Source organism: Delphinapterus leucas, chromosome 9, assembly GCF_059928025.1.
Source record: "Delphinapterus leucas isolate spDelLeu-1000000601 "Yukka" chromosome 9, BTC_Dleu_Yukka2, whole genome shotgun sequence".
NCBI lineage: Eukaryota > Metazoa > Chordata > Mammalia > Artiodactyla > Monodontidae > Delphinapterus > Delphinapterus leucas.
Genome location: NC_143137.1, coordinates 2,770,253 through 2,789,086, shown reverse-complemented (window position 1 = coordinate 2,789,086; position 18,834 = coordinate 2,770,253). Strand labels below are relative to the sequence as shown.

The 18,834-nt window shown below is 50.0% G+C and overlaps 1 protein-coding gene across 2 annotated transcripts; it reads left to right on the top strand.

Moving 5' to 3' along the window:
- Window positions 1-6,106: 6,106 nt before the first annotated feature.
- On the top strand, window positions 6,107-18,484 carry INSIG1 (insulin induced gene 1). Of its 2 annotated transcripts, none has more exons than XM_089917128.1 (6): window positions 6,107-6,240; window positions 6,915-7,347; window positions 9,050-9,174; window positions 10,401-10,567; window positions 10,881-10,980; window positions 16,722-18,484. In XM_089917128.1, the coding sequence occupies exons 2-6, from the start codon at window positions 6,939-6,941 to the stop codon at window positions 16,803-16,805; spliced, it is 885 nt and encodes a 294-aa protein (XP_089773254.1). In that variant the 5' UTR covers window positions 6,107-6,240; window positions 6,915-6,938; the 3' UTR covers window positions 16,806-18,484. The 2 variants fall into 2 exon arrangements, with proteins under 2 accessions (XP_089773254.1, XP_022432388.1); XM_022576680.2 differs by having other exon boundaries at window positions 6,109-6,240; window positions 16,590-16,782.
- The last annotated feature ends 350 nt before the right edge of the window (window positions 18,485-18,834 follow it).

Here is an 18,834-nt window from a genome sequence, read left to right as displayed (position 1 = left end):
CATCTTTAAAACAAAAGAAAACGCCTCCAGCCCACGTTCCCCTCCAGCCCTGTTCTCCCCTCCTTGTCCAACCTGGCTCCGTATGAAGCAGCAGCCTGACTCCGCACTGTCCCCCCCAGGTTCCCCACGTCCCATCACTGCCTCCTTCGGACAGGAGCTGGCCTCTGCCTCTGCTGACTCTCCTTCGTGGAACACACCTCTCCGGATTTCTTTTTTTTTTTTTCCTTTAACGTGGAAGAAGCGTTTACAGACTTGCACGTCATCCTTGCTCAGGGCCCATGCTGATCACTGAGTCGTTGCATTTAGTGTCTGTGCTGCAAACGGGAGCGTCTCTCTGGGTTTCCTAAGCACATTCCTTTTCCTGTTTCTGGACCTTCCATCCCAGTGCCCTTTGCAGCCTTTTCCTAATCTCCGCCCCCAGGGCCACCAACGCTCAGCTCATTCATTCTTCACCCCACACACCCTGCCTTGGTGCATCCTCCAAAGACTCTGGCCGCCATTTGCAGAGGTCTCTGTAAATCAAAGGGTTGGGCTCTCACGAATCTTTTTTCCCTTTCTGAGTGACTGACGCAGGAATGGACCATCTGACCCAACTGGACCTACAGAAGCAGCCTTGGGCTCTTCCTACAGCTTCAGACTCCGACAATGCACTCGCTGTTGGCTGTGGACTCTGGATCCCCAGCAGCTACAGGGGGTGCTGAGAACCAGAATCACAACAGCGGAGGACGTGGTGACCAAGGGACAAACTTGACCAACCAGAGAAGGGAGACAGAAAACTAAAGATACTCTTTTTTTTTTTCTTTTCCCCAAAGGACTGTTCTTGTAAAACATGTTTGTTCTCCACAGCCTGTATGGGAGACATGGTGCACGACCAGGCAAGTGGATGTGTTTCCTCGGACAGCTGCAGCCATGTCGGTAAGGCCCTGCCTGGTATTTCCTCCTTCACTGGTTCACTCGCTTCATTCCCTCACTCGTGTTGAGATGACACTTATCAATAGAATCTCAGCAAACAAGCGAGGACACTCCCCAACATACAGGAAGAATACCATCCTGCTATCAAGACGAAGACACACACGCTTCACACCCACTGGGGTAACTAGAATCAAAAAGTCAGATAACAGCCAGCATTGCTGAGGGTATGGAGAAGTCAGAACCCTCATATGCTGCTGGTGGGGCTGTGAAATGGTACCGCTGCTCCGGAAGAGAGTCCAGCCGTTCCATAAACAAGTAAAGACAGTTACTAGATGGTCAGCAAGTCGACTGTCAGCAGTTCCCCCCGAAAGAAGTGAACACATATGTCCACACAGAGACTCACACACAAATGTTTGTAAGAAGCATTATTCATCATAGACAAACACTGCAAACAACACAATTGCCCATCCACTGGTGAGTAAACAAAATGTGGTATTTCCACATAAGGGGGTATTATTCAGTCGTAAAAAGGAATGAAGTACTGGTACGTGGCGCAATGAGGATGAACCTTGAAAACATCACGCTAAGTGATAGAATCTAAACACAAAAGACCACATATTATATAATTCCATTCATATGAAACTCCAGAACAGGAAAACCTATAGAGACAGAAAAGAGATTAGTGGTTGCCTAGGGCTGGGGAGTGGAAGCTGGAGGGTGGGATGGGAGGCGCATGAGGGGAAGGATAGCTCGGCACACACAGAGCTTCTTTCAGGGTGATAAAATGTTCTAAAACTGGCTGTGGTGATGGTTGCACAACTCTGCATATATGAAGAGCTATTGAACTGTACACTTCAGATGGGTGAATTACATGATGAGTGAATTTTATCTCAACAAAGCTGCTAAAAAGTGATGACATGGTCTATGCATGATCTCCGAAGGCCTGGTTCCACTATACGCAAAGTATGATCCTACTTGTGATTTTTTGTTTGGTTTTTTTAAAAAACACACACATACATGCATAGGAAAAATATCTGGAAATACCCCAAAAAGTTACAGTGAGTGTCTCTAGGTGGTGGGAATTATGGATTTTCTTAAAATGTATTTTCACATGTTTTCTGAATGTTTTACAATAAGCACGTGATGTTTTTCTATTTAAAAATAATATACTGGGCTTCCCTGGTGGCCAGTGATTAAGAATCCACCTGGCGATGCAGGGGACATGGGTTCAAGTCCTGGTCCGGGAAGATCTCACATGCCGCAGAACAACTAAGCCTGGGCACCACAACTACTGGGGCTGCGCTCTAGAGCTCACGAGCCACAACTACCGAGCCTGCGAGCCGCAACTACTAAAGCCCTCATGCCTGGAGCCGGTGCTCCGCAACAAGAGAAGCCACCGCAATGAGAAGACCACGCACCGCAACAAACAGTAGCGCCCTATCACCTCAACTAGAGAAAGCCCGCGCACAGGAACAAAGACCCAACGCAGCCAAATATAAATAAATTTTAAAAATAATAATAATATACTTAATCATCTACCCTACTTTCAAAAATAGGTTATTTAAATAGATTATTTTTAAAATGGTTATTAGTGTTACAATTAAAAGGACAGTAGGAATACAGACTAAGAGCCATAGATTGCCCACTACACGATGTCTTAAAGTTCTTAGAACAGCCCCCCACACACACCGCCCATGATCCCACGATTCGTCTGTGTCCAGAAGAGCTACTGAGCATCGTGCCCTTAGTGAGTGGTCTGGGGAGAAGGCACGGGACTGGGTTTAGTTCCTAAGGGACAGTAAACTCCCCTTGTGTAATAGCACCTCTATAATGATTAATATAAAGTGGTACAATTAAGAACTAAATGGGACCCTCATGAACACATTTGCCCAGACACTTAACTCAGAGTCACTGACTGGGGCTGGAGAGAATAGAGCCCATTATGTTGAACAGAGAAACTGCATCAATGACAGCCTCGCTGGAGATAATGGCATTTCAAACTCTCAAAATATTTGAATATGGTTTCTGATATCGAGGCTGCGGTCTCCAGACAGTAAATCCAAATCCTTCCATTGTCATTCCCCTAGACTGACTTCTTTCATGGGATCAGACTCCACAGGCATTTAGGCAAACCACACACCCTGGGGATGCAGTGACCAACGCTACCTGAGATAGAGGCCATGCTGACAGCCCTCGGCAGGGACCAGACAAAATGCAGCTCACAGGCATCCCTCCCGCCTTCCCACGGGTCCCCGGGGCCTCTGTGTAGCTTCAGGAGCCCCCTGGTTCACAGAGTCCCACTACAGATGCCAGAGGGGATGGAGAATCAGAGGCTAGGCTGCATTAACATCTGCTCCGGTAGAGAGAAAAAGGTAACTGAGTGAACAGACCCTAACACACCAATTAGCTAATGGAATTAACAGCCCTTTTCTGCACAGCAGACAGACAACACAGGAACCCATAAAGTTTTTTTATAAGATATGTACTTGGACATAAGGAACATTGAAATTGAAAGATATTGGGATAGTCTGCATGGCCATGCAGAATGGCAAGAGAAAAAAGATGAAGAAAACTATCTTAGATCCCAGAAGACAGATACGCTGATTTCTGTGCTGCCCGGAATCCCTGTCTACAGCAGTTCAGTAGGTAAGCAGAGAGCTGTCACCTTGGTTTATTGGGCTTCATATATCTGAATAAACCAGGTTTTGAAAGCGGATGTGCAAAAGCTTCCTGTATCTACTGGTGTTGCTCAACTGAATCCATGACACACCTACATTTCAGGGTCAAGGCTGTGATGTATATGCATCTCCATGAGGTTAAGAGCTTGATTTATATCAGTGCTTCCTAACCTGTGTGTATGGGACTTGAACTTGAGGGTGGGGTAGGGGAGACCCAGCACAGTCCTCTGATGGTTGAAGAAGGGGTGACTCTCAATTATACAGTATCCCATTGTACTGATGTGCCATCATTTATCGGACCAGTTTCCTGTTGGTTGATAGCTGGGCAGCTTTTTGGAACTTTGTGGGTTCCAACATTACTGTGAAGGTATACACACACACACACACAGACACACACACACATACAGACACAGACACACACACACAGAGAAACATATCTTCATGTACTTATGCAGACTCCCTGAGAGAAGAAGCGAGAAAGGCCACTTGGAGCCTTTCAAGGCTCCAAGCCTTTCTTGGAGGCTTGGCTCTTCAAGGCTCCAAGCCTTTCTTGGATTCCTTGGAGTCAAAACTACTTCGAACCTTTGGGAACAAAGTACATACTTGTGACCAGGGCAGAGAGAGGAAAGCCTGGCCCTGCCTGCCCACAGGCAGAGCTGAAGACGGAACCCTCCTTTCCACCAACTCCTGCTTTGTCTGGGTCACGCTCAAGAAATGAAAACAAGTCACATTATTAGAAAATGCTGTCTCGATTGAACATAACCATTGGAGAGCAATTTTGGTTATAATCCACAGTGACAACAGTCTCTTATGTTTTCACAGAAGTAGAAGATTAGGTTAAGTTCATGCCACGTTGGCATCATGGACCGGGGGTAGGACATCCACACAATCAGGCTGTGTCTAGCCCGTCAAGTAAAGGAGACAAAGAAGAGAAACCAGTTCTGACCCTGGGGCAACAGGAACACGCTAACAAGGCAACTGTCTTTTGTAGCGCCTCTCAGGTTTCCTAAGGAAACACCGCTATGGTCTGGGAGAGTAAACATATCCACTGCCAGCATTACTTTTCCTTGAAGTCTCCTGATTACTATTAGAAATTCTTGTGAATCCTACCCCCACCCTCCAAATCAAATTTGAGAAATGTTGATACCTCCGTAAGATGTTCAGGTTTTCTTTAACCTTCTGGCATAAAGCCAGAAACCCTGATGTGGAAGATGCCACACAATATGGTATTTCACACTGCCTAAGCCTGTAGGGTCTCTTGGCCGCGAGAGAATTTGCTATTTAGAGCACAAACTTCCTCTCAATCTCTGCTCACCCGCAGACAGTACAAAAGACCATAGACTTTCTCTACTGTTTTTCAAGGACATCTTAATAATACGACCTTGGTCAACAAGATGTGGGTTTTCAGTCGGCGAGGAGCCTGCCTCCTCTTTAGATGGTGAGACCCATGTGGCAAACGGGGTATAAATATATTACATCAGCAAGATAAAACAACGTCTTATTTTTTCATGAGTGGTTTTGACGGTTTGTTTTCCCATGAAAGGAAAGATAGTTAGAAACTAGAAGAAATTATTTCATGAAAATTTCATCACTTTCATTTTCATAAAGGATCTTATGTCGTAAGTTTTCAGAACCACTCTGGTGGCTGGGAAACATAAAAGTACCCTTAACAACACGCACATCCTTGCACACACGATAAACAACTCATATCTCCGAGCCCTTACTACGCATGCCAGCACCTTCTGGTCACTGCACACACGAACCCGCTTTAAATTAGCAGCTGTGGTGTCAGGAGCCTCAGGGAGCAGGACAGGGGACAGAGATCAGAGTATTATCAGGTGACAGGCAGGTGCAGAGAGTGACCAGCTGGCGAGGCCTCACTGGGGAAGTTTTGGAATGGGCCACGCCTGCGTCAGGGTCTGGGGGCTAAGGTGTTCAACTACCCGACGCCAGGCCCGCGGCTGCCAATTGCTGGAAACGGCCCTCCCGCCGCCGTCCGGTCCGAACCTGCGCGGGGAGCCGCCCGCCCGAGGTCCGGGGCGCTCTCGGCCAGCCCCGTCCGTCAGCCTGTGCCCCACTCCCCGGCCCCGTCCGTCGGTCAGTCCCCCAGCCTGTCGACACAGCCCCACAGCGCCGTGCATCGGTCCGCCGTCGGGCCTTCCCCGCATTCCCGTCCATCGGTCCCCCAGCCCGTCGTCCCCTCCCAGCTCCGCCCTTCGGTGTGTCCGTCCCCTCCCCCACAGCCCCGTCCGTCAGTCCGTCCCCGTCCGCCCCCCCCCCCCCGTCTGGCTCCCGGCGCCGTCAGTCCGCCGTCCGTCCGCGCTCCCAAGTCAGTGCGCCGGACGCAGGGCTGCGGTGGCGTGTGATGACGTCATATGGGTCGCCCGCCCCCGATTGGTCGCGGGCGCCTCACCAGACCGCGAGCGGACGGGCGCGCGGGAGGGGCGGGGGCGCGCGGTGGCCACGCCCCCTGGCGCTTGGGGCGGGCGGCGGGCCGGGGCGGGGTCACGTGACCCGGGGCCCCGCCGCCCGCCTTATAAGCTGCGCGGCGAGCTGCACGCCGCGGGCTCAACTCCAGGCGGTTTGGGCCGTGACGCTCCTCGGCGATCTCCTCCCTCGGCGAGCCCGCGGGCGGGCGCCCCTCAGCCAGGTACGCGAGGCGCAGCGAGGGGACCCAGGCCGGTGGCGGCGGGGGCGGGGTCCCGGTGTCGGGCCGGGCGGGGATGTCGGGGTGCCGGCGCCTCCACTCCCCCGGCAGCCGCCCCTCGAGACGGGCTTCCACTGGGATCCTCGGCACCGACCCTCGGGGCTGGGCGCACGCTCTGACCCCAGCCCGAGTCCCGGAGCGGGGGGCTGCACCCCCGACCCCAGGTGGGCTCTGCCAGTGATCCTGTCAGTTCGGAGGACCCCAGCACCTTGTCCTGGGCGGCCTGCCTCCAGGCTAGCCTGGCTGGGTCTGCCTCCTGCAGACGGACGGGGTCTGAAAAACTTCAGGACTGGACGGGCCAGAACTTCGGGGCTTATGCAGAGGGGCACTGCGGCGGGCGCTCAACGCTCAGGTGTACCTAATCTGGCTGTCGCGGAAAACAGCCTGTGCAGCTCCCAGGCGGGGTGTGTGGGCAGGGTCCTTGCAGCCCTCCGCCGCGGTACCTGCCCGTGGGCTCCCCTGAGCGGCTGACTCCGAGGGCCTTGGGGGTTTCCCTGGACGTGCCGGCGATGAAGGCGAGCAGAGCCCTCCCTCTGACCGGGCCTCCCTGGACCTGCCATGTCCTTTGGAAGTGAACTTGATCGGGGTTCCACCTCCACACCCCCTTTTCCTTCTAGGAAAGCCTGTCACACTGGTGGCTGATGCCCAGACTAGACGACCACCCCTGGAGCGGTCCCTGCGCTAAGGGCGCGAAGCACAGAAGCCACCTGAGGGCCAGTGCCAGAGGGCTGGAGGCCAAAGTGGGAGAAATGATCACCTCCTCAGTGTCAGGCCCCTCTCCCTTGGTGGCCCACAGTGCCCGGGGCACTGACCCGGCTCACGGGCCCGTGAGCGCTGGTGTGGGAGGCCATGGCAGCAGCGGCCACATCACCAGCTGGCATCACCACCTGGTGCAAAGGAGCCTGGTGCTGTTCTCAGTGGGCGTGGTCCTGGCCCTGGTGCTGAACCTGCTGCAGGTCCAAAGGAACGTCACCCTGTTCCCTGAGGAGGTCATCGCCACCATCTTCTCCTCCGCCTGGTGGGTTCCCCCGTGTTGTGGGACAGCAGCTGGTGAGTAAAAACTGAAGATGTTTGGTTAAGAACGATTTTCAGCCTCTGAGAACCGTTCATTTGAAAACCGAACCATCCGCAGAGGGGAAGTGTGCATCTCCAGTGATTGTATTTAGAGAAGGAGGCGGGGGGAGAGGATGGTGATCCGCAATGCCAGTCTCTGGAGGCTGGAAGAAGCCCAGCGATTGGGGACCAGGTGTGGAGATGATTGGCTGTTTCACGCTTGTGCCAGGCTGACCGAGGTCCTTCCCTCTTACTGATCCGGCCCTGAGGACAGTGTTGGGGGAGCCCGCAGCTGTCATCCCGAGCGAGCTGTGCGATTGGCCGCTGGCAGAACTGGTGAGCGAGGGAACTGCAGTGCGATTGGCTGCCCCAGCGAACATGCTACAGCGCTGGGTAACTGAAAACAAACCGTCACGTGGGCCGAGTGGGCAGAACTGCTGCCCGAGCGGCCTCCCACACTTCCTTTTTCGGGATGCCCGTGAACGTGCCAAAGCCAGGCCTTCCCCCTAAAACGTTGGGCTCCATAGATGAAGGAAAACAAATCCCCTGTTCAGAGTTCATATTGCAGTACACCTGGCCAGCCACAAAACATGACCCAGGGTTAGCAGTCTAAATTGTGGACAGGCGGACTGTCTTTTTTGAGTAGAATTTCTTGGTCATTTGGCTGGTTTTATAAACTTGCTGAATTGGTGTCAGCTCAGGTCACAGTACTTCTCTGGTCACACAGCATCCACTGACTAGCAAACATTTGTCAGATGCTTTCTGTAGCATCAGCTCTCCCAGCTGTTGGCAGTACAGAGTGAGCGGACTGCCCCTGTCAAGCATCCTGGTCTGGCGGGCAGAACAAGCGTGTACCTAAGTGACTGCGGTGCTACAGGAGGGATGCCCTCCTGTCTGCTTCGTAGCTGATGTTTATGGACTGCTTACCTTGCATTTTTACATGTTTTGCTTCCTTTCGTCCTTACAAAAGGACTCTGCTGTAGCTCCATTTTACAGACGTGGAAACTGAATTACAGAAAGGTTAAGCAACCGTGTCCAAGGGGACACAACTGAGTGACAGGCCCACTGTTCTTAACTCTGCCTACTCCCCCCCTGGAGTCTGGGTGTATCCCCTGCGCTGTGGAAACATGTTGCCTTCTCAGCACGAGGCTGGAGTGGAGAGCTGTGTTCCAGCCGGGACGTGTCATGGGAGGGATGCTGTGGTTACCAAGCAGTGGGGAGAGTGTTCTCATTTTTGTTCTTGGAAAGATAGGCTCCTACTTTGTTTTTCTAAACCCTTTCAGTATATGGCTATACACACTGGTGCTGTGGCCTCAAGGCCCTCGTGGAAGCTCCCCTCCCCACTGTACGATGGAACAACACTGATGCAAACTGGAACAACACTGATGCAAGCTGGAGGCCCCCTGTGTAGGCGCAGAAGTAGTTTGCTTATGGATAATTAACCCCTGGCTCCATTCGTTCTGTGCTTCAAACCAAAGAACTGCGATTTTATTTTAAATTTTTCGAAACAATGATTTTTGTTTGTTTGTACTCGAGGAGAACAAAAATGTAAAATTAGTTTTAATTCAAATATTACATTGTAGCTGATAAATCTTCTAGGAAAAGGAATGGTTTGAAAAATATGTTAATAATTGCCACGCAGAGATCACATCATTTTCAGCCGGTTCTCTAACGCTGCTGCCTTGTCTTTCTTCAACAGCTGTCGTCGGCTTGCTTTACCCCTGCATTGACAGTCGCCTTGGAGAGCCACACAAGTTTAAGAGGGAGTGGGCCAGTGTGATGCGCTGTGTGGCAGTTTTTGTTGGTATCAATCACGCCAGTGCTGTATCCTTCAGTGGGTGTGCTGTCCAGAGCAGCTTCTTACGTTACATGTTGAAAAGTTTCGTTACTTTTAATGAGTATATATCACATCATGAGTCAGTTGAACCATCTTCTTCCGAGTATGTTATTTCAAAGCACGTTGCTCAGTTTACTCTCAGCAGTTTTCATAACGGTTCTTGGAGTCCTTTCAGTTCATTTCAGGAAACAGTTAACACCAGGAACACAGTGGACGTCTTCATTCAGTCCTTTCTCAGGCAGCATCTGTTGGATCCTCAGAGTTCACCTTGTGAATTCCCTTTACATTTCTACCTTACATCCTTCCACCGTGAAGACCTGGTTCCTGTGGCCCAGTGAGAAGTGGCGAGAGCATCACTCTTCTTGGCGGATCCTTCCAGAAGGTGGAGGAGAAGCCTGTCTGCTTCTCTGTCCCTCCCTGGCATGACCACACAAGGCCCAGGGCCAGTCAGAAGTGGTGGCCTCTGGAATAGGGTTCTTAGTGGAGGCTAACTTCAGGATCAGGTGCTGGCGTCCACGGGTGGAACGCACAAGACATGCTGCGCATCTGTGCACAGTGCATTCTTCAGGAAGACGGGCCGTGGTTTACCAGGTCTCAAAAGATTTATGGTTTCTTTAGCACAACTAGATTATATTTTTGGAGAAAGTTAATTTTAGAGTTACTGCTTCTTAAATCTGCTCTAGCCTGATTTTAATGATAAGAATGTCAGAAAAGGGTATTATAAGAGGTCTGGGCTCTGACAAACTTGTTTCGTCCGCAGTTGGTAAGCAGTGTTGGGACGGAAGCCAGTCGTGTCTCCACCAGCTGCGACCGTGTCGTGTTGGATGCCATCCTGGTGAGGTGTCTTCTTGCAGACGTGGAGCGAAGACTGGGCTTGCTCAGTTCAACCGACTAATAAAAACGAGAAGTAAAAGGGGAACTATAGATGACTTACTAGCAAAGTATGCTGTTGGTTGAAATACCAGCAGAATTTTATATGTAGCTTTCAGGAAGCTTACTTGTAAAGTCAAGTTTTCAACCCAGGGATCCCAGAGAAGTTCCAGGTCATCTCGGTCACGGTAACCTTGTATCCAACAGATGCTCTCTGCAGCTCACCTGGCAGCTTCTATGGATGAAGAATTATGTGGTGCACACATAATTGTAGGCCCTGGGGCTTTTTTGGGTTTGACCATATTAAAAATCGTTACGCTTTTCCTTAACTCTGCATCGCCAGAAATTGGATTTTGCCAATAACGTTCAGCTCTCCTTGACGTTAGCAGCCCTGTCTTTGGGCCTTTGGTGGACATTTGACCGTTCAAGAAGTGGCCTTGGGCTTGGGATCACCATCGCCTTCCTTGCCACTGTGATCACTCAGCTGCTGGTGTACAATGGTGTCTATCAGTAAGCATGTGCTCTCAAATATCACCTCCGTCCGGAAGCTGTTACTTAACTTTTAAAAAAAATACCTTCTAAGCTAAGATGTCATGTTTTTTCTGTAATTACATAGCATAAACTTAGACATGAAATTCTCAAAAACGCTGCTTATTGTTGATTCACATGTTAAAAATGCACCATGCGTAATTTAATGTAAAGGAAAACCCAGCAGTGGCGGTGAGCGTGGATGTCACATACTGACGCTGCTGGTGCGCCGTGTGCCTGCCCCACCTGCGCCGGGGAGCCGGCTGCCCAGGGGCTCACGTCTCCTTCTCTCCAGGTACACGTCCCCGGACTTTCTGTACATCCGCTCCTGGCTCCCGTGCATCTTCTTCTCGGGAGGTGTGACCGTGGGAAACATAGGACGACAGCTAGCCATGGTACGTACAGTTGTCACCTGCGCGCCCAGCTGTGGTTCCCAGCTTCACAGGCTGAGTGTACGTGATACATTATGGTTGCTGTTGATAAATATCTAGTTGAGACTCGCAACAGTTATTCAGAAAAGCGTATTTAAAAAAACTAGGTGCAATACCCAGGTTACTCTTTGCTAGATTATAAAGATTCAGGGAATCGTAAGCTCACAACGCGTACTAAAAGGAACTAGAGTTCCACTCACGTTACAGATGAACTGCAGCTCCTGTGATAACTGGCAGAGAAAAGTTACTGAATGGCTAAATGAATGATTTATAATGAGTTTCCTCCCCGCCTTCACGCAGGTACAGATGATGCTATGCTAGGGAAGGGACCCCAGGCCAGGCCCATGAGAGTGTGGACCAGGCTGGGAGGGGGCTCAGCATCCCTGGGTAGGTGGACTCCAGCCTGGACCCTGTCTAATAACTAAAGAGAGAGAAACGGGACCCCCGCACAGAGCCACTTCCCGAGAGCCAGAAAGACAAACGAAGTCGGGATGACTTAGCAGTTATTTCCGGGAGTTAATAATGGTCGACACTTGAGCGCTTTGATGAAATGTGGACATTTGACTGTCAGTTTGAATAGACTTTGACTCGAGGCTTAAATAAAATGAACTAAAAAAAAAGAAACTAGAATCTTATAAGGGCCATTTCTCTCAGAGACACTCTGGGGCTTTGTCAGAAACTTGACTTGGTTCCTCAGATGGTGTTTTTAAAAACAAGACGTTTATTCGTGCCAGCTGACGGTGGCTTGGGAGGGCCAGATTTGAAGGCTGCTTGGCTGTTTCATAAAAATGGAAGTAATTTCAAAAAGGCAGAATTTGTAATGTGTTCCACCGGTTCCTGAGCCCAAATCATCCTTGCCTTCCACCCTTTTGTGACTCTGTGTGGATCTGCTTTTGCCAAAACGAAAAGACTCAATTGAAAAACCTTTCTTTCTCGACCCCTCATGAGCATCAGAGGACCTGGCTCTTCTCACACTCACGGTGGCCACAGTCTCGTGGTGCCCCTGTGCTGCTCCCTGGAGCCCTTTCCGGTTCAGAGTAGAACGAGGCAGCTCTATGATCCCTTACTGCTTTGGGATTTTTATTTTCAGTGCCGTTTAGCTGAGAAGTCCTAATAGGGCTTTTGAGATAAGTTGTCTTCAACCCCCCGTGACTCTTCGTGGAGTTAAAACTGACAGCATTCAGCCAGTTGGTTATAAATTCGGGAGGCTGGGCTGATGCTGCCATGCATTTATGATGAAGGTTTTTAACCAGCTTTAGTCTTTTTTTTTTTTTTTGCGGTACGTGGGCCTCTTACTGCTGTGGCCTCTCCCGTTGTGGAGCACAGGCTCCGGACGTGCAGGCTCAGCGGCCATGGCTCACGGGCCCAGCTGCTCCGCGGCATGTGGGATCTTCCCGGACCAGGGCATGAACCCGTGTCCCCTGCATCGGCAGGCGGACTCTCAACCACTGCGCCACCAGGGAAGCCCAAGGGTCTTTTTTGATAGAGGTAGACACTACACATCATGCACTAGCTCCTAACACCTAGAAATGGTTGAAGGTAACTTATTTTACAAGAGTGGCACAATCACACCTTTGGTCACGACGCTGAAAGAAGGCGGTTTTATCAGTGATCATTCCATCCTTGTCGCAGGCATTTTCGTTTTTGAAAAGATGAAAGTTTTAAACCTAACTTAAGATAGCTGGCATAATTGTAATTCTCCCCACTTAAGCTTTTTCTTCTTTTTCACTCTTTAAAGTTGGGGAAAAAACTTGTATTTGGATGTTACTGCTGTGTCTTGATACTGGAGGAGGGTGATGAACATCCCAGGTCATCAAAGGGAAACAACCCTCCCGGGTCTCTGAGCCCAGCGCTCCTGCCATATTTACATCCGTGAAAATGTAAACCCTTACGCCTGGATCCCAGCTGAAGGGGGAAACGGCAGGCCCTTTCCAGCCGGAGGAGCAGTCACAGCTGGTTTTACCGACTCCCCCTCTGGCTGCTGCATCCAGCATGGGTCCTCGGAACAGATGTGGTAGCGGGCGCCCACTGCCGGCTGTTCCCGGGCGCCGGCTGCTCCAAGGGAGAAAAAAGCTAAGTCCCTTTTCTCCAGGTTTCCAAACCCAGCGGAGGGCACAGTCAGTGTGAATGAAGGCAAAACGATCGCACATCACGTCACAGCTGTGTTTCTGCCAGAAGTCAGGCGAGCGAATGAGGGAGACTTACTCCTATGAGTTACTTGAGGCCTGAGACTGAGGAACCAGGTTTAAGTAGTTTTAAAGGATCGGTCAGTCAGATTGGCAAAGGCATGCAGCACTTGCTCCCAGGGTAGGGAACAGGACAGGGGGTGTGTAAAGGAACGAAAGTGGCGATTTCTGAGGAGAACTGCAGGTAGTTTGGGGTTTTTTCTCTTTTGCATTTTTAAAATTTACAATGAAAACATTACAGTTGACCTTTGAAGAGCACGTGGATTGGGGCACCAGCCCTCCAAGAAGTTGAAAATCTGAGTTAACGTAGAGTCAGCCCTCTGCTTCCGTGGATTTAACCAACCACAGAGCACGCGGCGCTGTAGCATTTACTGTTGAAAAACATCCGCATGTAAGTGGAACCGTGCTGTTCAAACCCGTGTTGTTCAAGGGCCAGCTGCACTTGTATGAGCAGAAGCGCTAAGGTGCGCACAGGAGTTTGTGACAGGTCTCTGCAGCGGGTGCATGTGTGTCAGGAGGTGGGCAGACCTGCTGCTGTGCCCTGTTGAGATCGTTTACGTGGAGGTCACTGCAGGACGCTGGTCCCTCTGCCTCTGTGCTGTTTACTGGGAGCAAAGCCTTGGCCTTGGGTTGCGGAAGACAAAGCAGCGCATCAGTCCCCCCAGAGCTCCCAGACTCTCATCCCTACCCCAGCAGCCCCTCCCTGAGTCTGTCCAGACTGGTCTCTGCCTTTTTGTTTCTCTCTTCTTCCATCCTTCAAAGTATCTGTAAACAAATCCACCCTGAAAGCAGTAGAGAATCTTAATAAAAAGTCCACCTTTGTCCAACAGGAACTGCGTAGCCTTCACATCCAGTTCCGCTAACTCTTGAACCTTTCAACCTACCCCTCCTCTTCGCAAATCCCCTGTCCACTTCGGCTTGAACTGAGGACGCTGCCTTTCTTGCCCCTCCCGTGGGCTGGCAGGCGGCCTTTCTAAAACCTGCTGCAGTAAAAGATAAGTGCGTGAAGCCCAGACTGTATTTTTCATGAGAAGAGAACTGGAAGTGTAGGAAATTAAATGTGCTTCAGATTACATCAGAGCTGAAGAATGAAAACTCCATTTATAATAAGCTTTGTTTTAGAAAACTGTGGCTCCCCGTGACATTGAGTGTCCCTGCCCAACTGCAGCCTTTCCCAGGACCTCTTGTTGCGTGGGCTTTCCCCACCAAGCAGCAACAGGTGGACGTGGCGGGCTGGAGCGAGGACACTGCGGTAAAAGCATCCACAGGTGTGGCTGCTACCCTCCTCCACCTGCCTGGCCACTGCAGTTGCAGATCCCAGTCACCTGGAGAAGGTCCCGCGGGCCTGGGCTGCGGGGACCCTAGCACGTAAGCCAGGGCCACTGAGGCTCGTGCATCCTAACACACTGGGATGTGTGCCCTGCTGTTGTGTATCTGTGTCCAAGAATTGTTAACCTCATGTTTATTCTCTTTGGGGACTCTTGAAAGTTTAGGCTGGGACAGACTGGCACCTTGCTAGAATCTTTCTCGCCCAAAAAAGTCTTTAAAAAGAGCAAGTTAAACATTTTCTTTTTAAAGAAGGAGTTAAAATACTTAAGCCAAGTCTTTATTTTCTTCCTTCAAAGAAAGGGAAAAAATTAACAGCTTATTTGTGAAAGTGAGCTTATTCTTTGTTAAGAATTTGAAAACTCATTTCCATCCTTAAAACCCAGGAAATGGCTCAGTGCCTTAGAAATGGGATTGGTCAGCACCGCCCATTTCTTTTCCTCTGGCTGTGCCGCTGGGCCCTTAGACAGAAGATGGATCTGCGGTGGTATTTTAGGGGCAGCGTTTAAGAGTGAATTCTTGGTTTAAAACTTCACCAAGTAAGGCTTTTGTGGTGGGATGTGATTCGAGTGAAGAAGATGAAGGTCTGAAGGTGGAGACCTTAGGTGGACGCTGGTCAACACAGTGACCAGAGCTGCCCGAGTCCAGTGCGACGTGGCTCTGTTCCCTCTGAGGGTGACCGTCCCAGCGCCTCTGCATCCCTCCCCTTCGCGCCTTCTCAGTTCCCACTGCCCTTAAAAGAAATATGGTTACTACCATCAAGGGCAGCCATGCCCCAAACCTACAGGTTGGCTTTGCTTGAGTGTTAAATGGTCCGAGTGGCTTTTTCTTTGTGGTATTCGTTGTCAGCCTGCATGTTTAAAAGTGAGTCCGTAGCATCATTTTATAGAATCTGCATCTGTTGCTGTTTGTAGCTTAAAGTCTTTTCTCAAAAAAAGTAAGGCTTCCAGCTGCCACGGCGAAGAGCGTGGCCCTGCTTCCTGGGGCCCAGGCCCCGGACACCTGGTTACAGGTGCGCTTCCCTGGCACATGGAATTCAGTTTGCCTTTCCTGTTTGCCATCCAGCGGCTGCTGGCAGTAGTAACATTAATTAGCACTTCTGTTGCACTCGAGGTGTTGTGCTAAATAGTGTCACTGCCAGCTGAGGCCTGTAACAGCAGTCTAGAGGTAGGGACTCAGCCCGCTTTAGAGATGGGGAGATCCAAACTCAGGAGGCTGACCACCTGCCTGAGTGGGTGCAGCGCAGGGCTGGAGCCGGGCGCCTCGGGAGCGCGCGGAGCTGCCCTGGCACACTGCTCCCCACTCCACTTGGCCGGCCAGCTGCTAAGCCAGAGGTTAGAACGTGTGCTGGGGCTCTGGCTCCGTGGCAGGAGGCGTGGCGGTCTCTCCTCATGCAGCCCCGTGACCTCAGGAAGGTCATCTGGTCTTGGATCTGCTCCTCCAGTGGAACATCTGTCCTTTGCTGAGGACCGACCAGGCCGGGCCTGGACAGCGGTGACAAGTGCAGGGTTCACCTCCCTGAATTTCTGTACAGGTCAGTGAGGAAGCGTGTGTAGAAACATCTCCTGAGCTGTTACACCCTCCACCTCGCCTGAGAGGGATGGGCCCTGTTTTCTGGGTGAAACAGTGGCTCCTAGCCCTGGACAGGGAGAGGACCGCGGTGGGGTTGTTGGAGCTTGTCTGCTGCTCCGCATTTCTCATCTCCATCATCTTATCCGACTCAAAGGAATTTTTTATCTTTCACTTTTTAGGATCGGCTTAATTGCTAATTAAAATATGTATATATTGGGCTTCCCTGGTGGCGCAGTGGTTGAGAGTCCGCCTGCCGATGCAGGGGACATGGGTTCGCGCCCCGGTCCGGGAAGATCCCACATGCCGCGGAGCGGCTGGGCCCGTGAGCCATGGCCACTGAGCCTGTGCGTCCGGAGCCTGTGCTCCGCAAGGGGAGAGGCCACAGCAGTGAGAGGCCCGCGTACTGCAAAAAAAAAATAATAAAAAAATAAAATATGTATACATTTAGTGCTGATTTTCTCTCGCTCCTTTTTCTCTTTTTACATGTAGGGTGTTCCTGAAAAGCCACATAGCGATTGACTCTTCAAACCCACTGATCCTGAAGAATGGCAAGATTTGGGAGAAAATCTGGGATACTGGATTGTGGCAAAGATTATCTTTTTTCCTCAATAATCTTTTTAGATTGGGCTGACTGTACAAGTGACTCCTGGAAAGCAGTTCACCTGTTTTAGAGCAGCAGACTGGGAAGATGACCACTTGTGCTGAGATGTCACCTTGCCTGACGGCATTCACGCCTGGGTCTGCTCAGGAGGCCCCAAGTGCAGGCCGGCCGGCTGCAGGGTCCCGGAGATTCGGTTTCATGTGTCATTAAAAGCAAGTTGCCATATTTCCAAGCCTTGAACTAAAGCCTAACTACCAGCTCTGGTTTTGTATCAGCGCCCAGGGGAGAGCTCGATGGTGCTTACAAAGATGAAGTGTGATAAAATAGGAATATTACTTATCCAAAAGATTTATAAAATAGGGTTGTGTAAAAAAAGAGAAAGGCAGGGGCGGCGAGCTTAGGGTGGCAGTGCCGGGCGCCCCGTCCCGCAGCTGCGCACGTGTCCCAGCGTACGGCTGTGCTTTTCATTCCTCCGTGGAGTCGCATGTAGACAATCTTACCGAGAGCAGAAGGCAATGAGAGGTCATCGTTCTGTACTGTGATGTGCTGGAATGTCCACCTCAGTATTTACGCAGTTTATCCAGAATCCGTAATCATCTAGGAGGGGCACCTGCCTGCCGTGTGTCTCAGTCTTAGTGAGCCAAAATCGTGTGTTGTTTCTTTGATACTCCAGAACAGAGATGACTGTTTTTTTTCCACAGCCCTATGGGATTTGCAATCTGTGATTGCCTTGTAAAAAGAAGAGTGCGTATGTCACTGTATTAAACATTTGGTGTTTCTAAATACTCAAAGACGTGGTGAGCACAATGTATTCATTTAATGGCATAGACCATGTTTGTTAGACCCAGTTTGCAAGTACTGGGTCTCCAACTTCAAGTGCAATGTATATGAAAACCAACCTGAGCCTTGTATCCTCTTAAATATTTATTTTTTTAACGTATGAGGTGTTACAGAGGGTTCTCCATTTCAGTGCTGCATGGGGGCAAAATTCAGCAACAGCCCCTCTCAGTTGTGCAGTTACTTCGTTGCTGTGCTCTCCACTGAGCCGGTCCTTTGAAATACTCCAGTTTTGTGCGTTTAGTAAACTTGTAATTTTTACTCACAAATTTACCTTTTTGTATTTTGCAATTTAAATGTTTTGGTTGTTTTACACTCTGTGAACATGGCTGAATGAAAAGACTCCTTCCCCCTGAGCAGCTGGAGGTCAGAGCCACTGCCAGCAGCCGTGGGCTGTGCTCTCAGCTCCCCTCACGTGATGGTCCTCGTTGCAGTTGGGTTTTGTCTTGAGGAAAATATCCTGGAGTAGGTTACTGTAGCTAATTTGTTTTAGAGGAATTTTGTTTAAAAGAAAATAGGATCATTCTGAACTTTGCAATGACCCCCTTACACATTTTTCTGAAATCAAGCAGCTATGTGAAAAGAGTTTTCAATGAGGCTATCAGCATTTCATGAAAAACCAGAAGTTATTAGATGAGAGCAGGCATTGAATCTTTCAAATATACTTGATCATGCACAGTGAGTATTTTTTTCTCTTAAACTGGAAATAAATCTATACCTGTTAGAAACAATGTAGCCAAAAGATGTGAATCTGAAGAATTTTGTTGCCGATACTTTATAGCGAGTGTATGAACCAAAGCCATCTGAGTCTGTAGAATGTAAACTAGTGTGAACACGCTTTGCACTACGCCAGGTTTGAGCATTAGTGGGATCCACATTCACACCAAGTTTTCAGCATTGTGTTCTTTTGCATTCATTTTTTACTTTTATTAAAGGTTCAAAACCAGCCATCGTATTTATGGGTTTTTCTTTAAAAAGGCGGGGAATTCTCTCTGTAGGATATTCAGATTTGGAATGGAAGAATATTTTATAGCTTTTCAAAATGTACTAAGTTTCAACACAACCTCTTGGGAAACTTCGTTTTCCTCCTGGTGGAAAGTGACGTGTAGTTTAGCCCAGTTTAACTTCCTCCTGCCCCTCCCACTGACCCTGGGAGGTTGGGCGTCTTCTTGGGCCTTGCTCAGTCCTCTCCCAGGAATGCTATCCTCTCTCTCTGGGAGAGAGGGCCCTTTCTCCCTGTACTAGAAAGGGGGGGAGGTCTGGACACCCAGAAAACAGAGCCCAGGGAAAGGGAAG

Bases quoted from the DNA above. Each gene is read 5' to 3' on its own strand.
- INSIG1 (XM_089917128.1), top strand. From the start codon at position 6,939: ATGCCCAGACTAGACGACCACCCCTGGAGCGGTCCCTGCGCTAAGGGC. The intron at 7,348-9,049 runs GTGAGTAAAAAC...TTTCTTCAACAG, and splicing joins GTGTTGTGGGACAGCAGCTG to CTGTCGTCGGCTTGCTTTAC. The intron at 10,568-10,880 runs GTAAGCATGTGC...CCTTCTCTCCAG, and splicing joins GTGTACAATGGTGTCTATCA to GTACACGTCCCCGGACTTTC.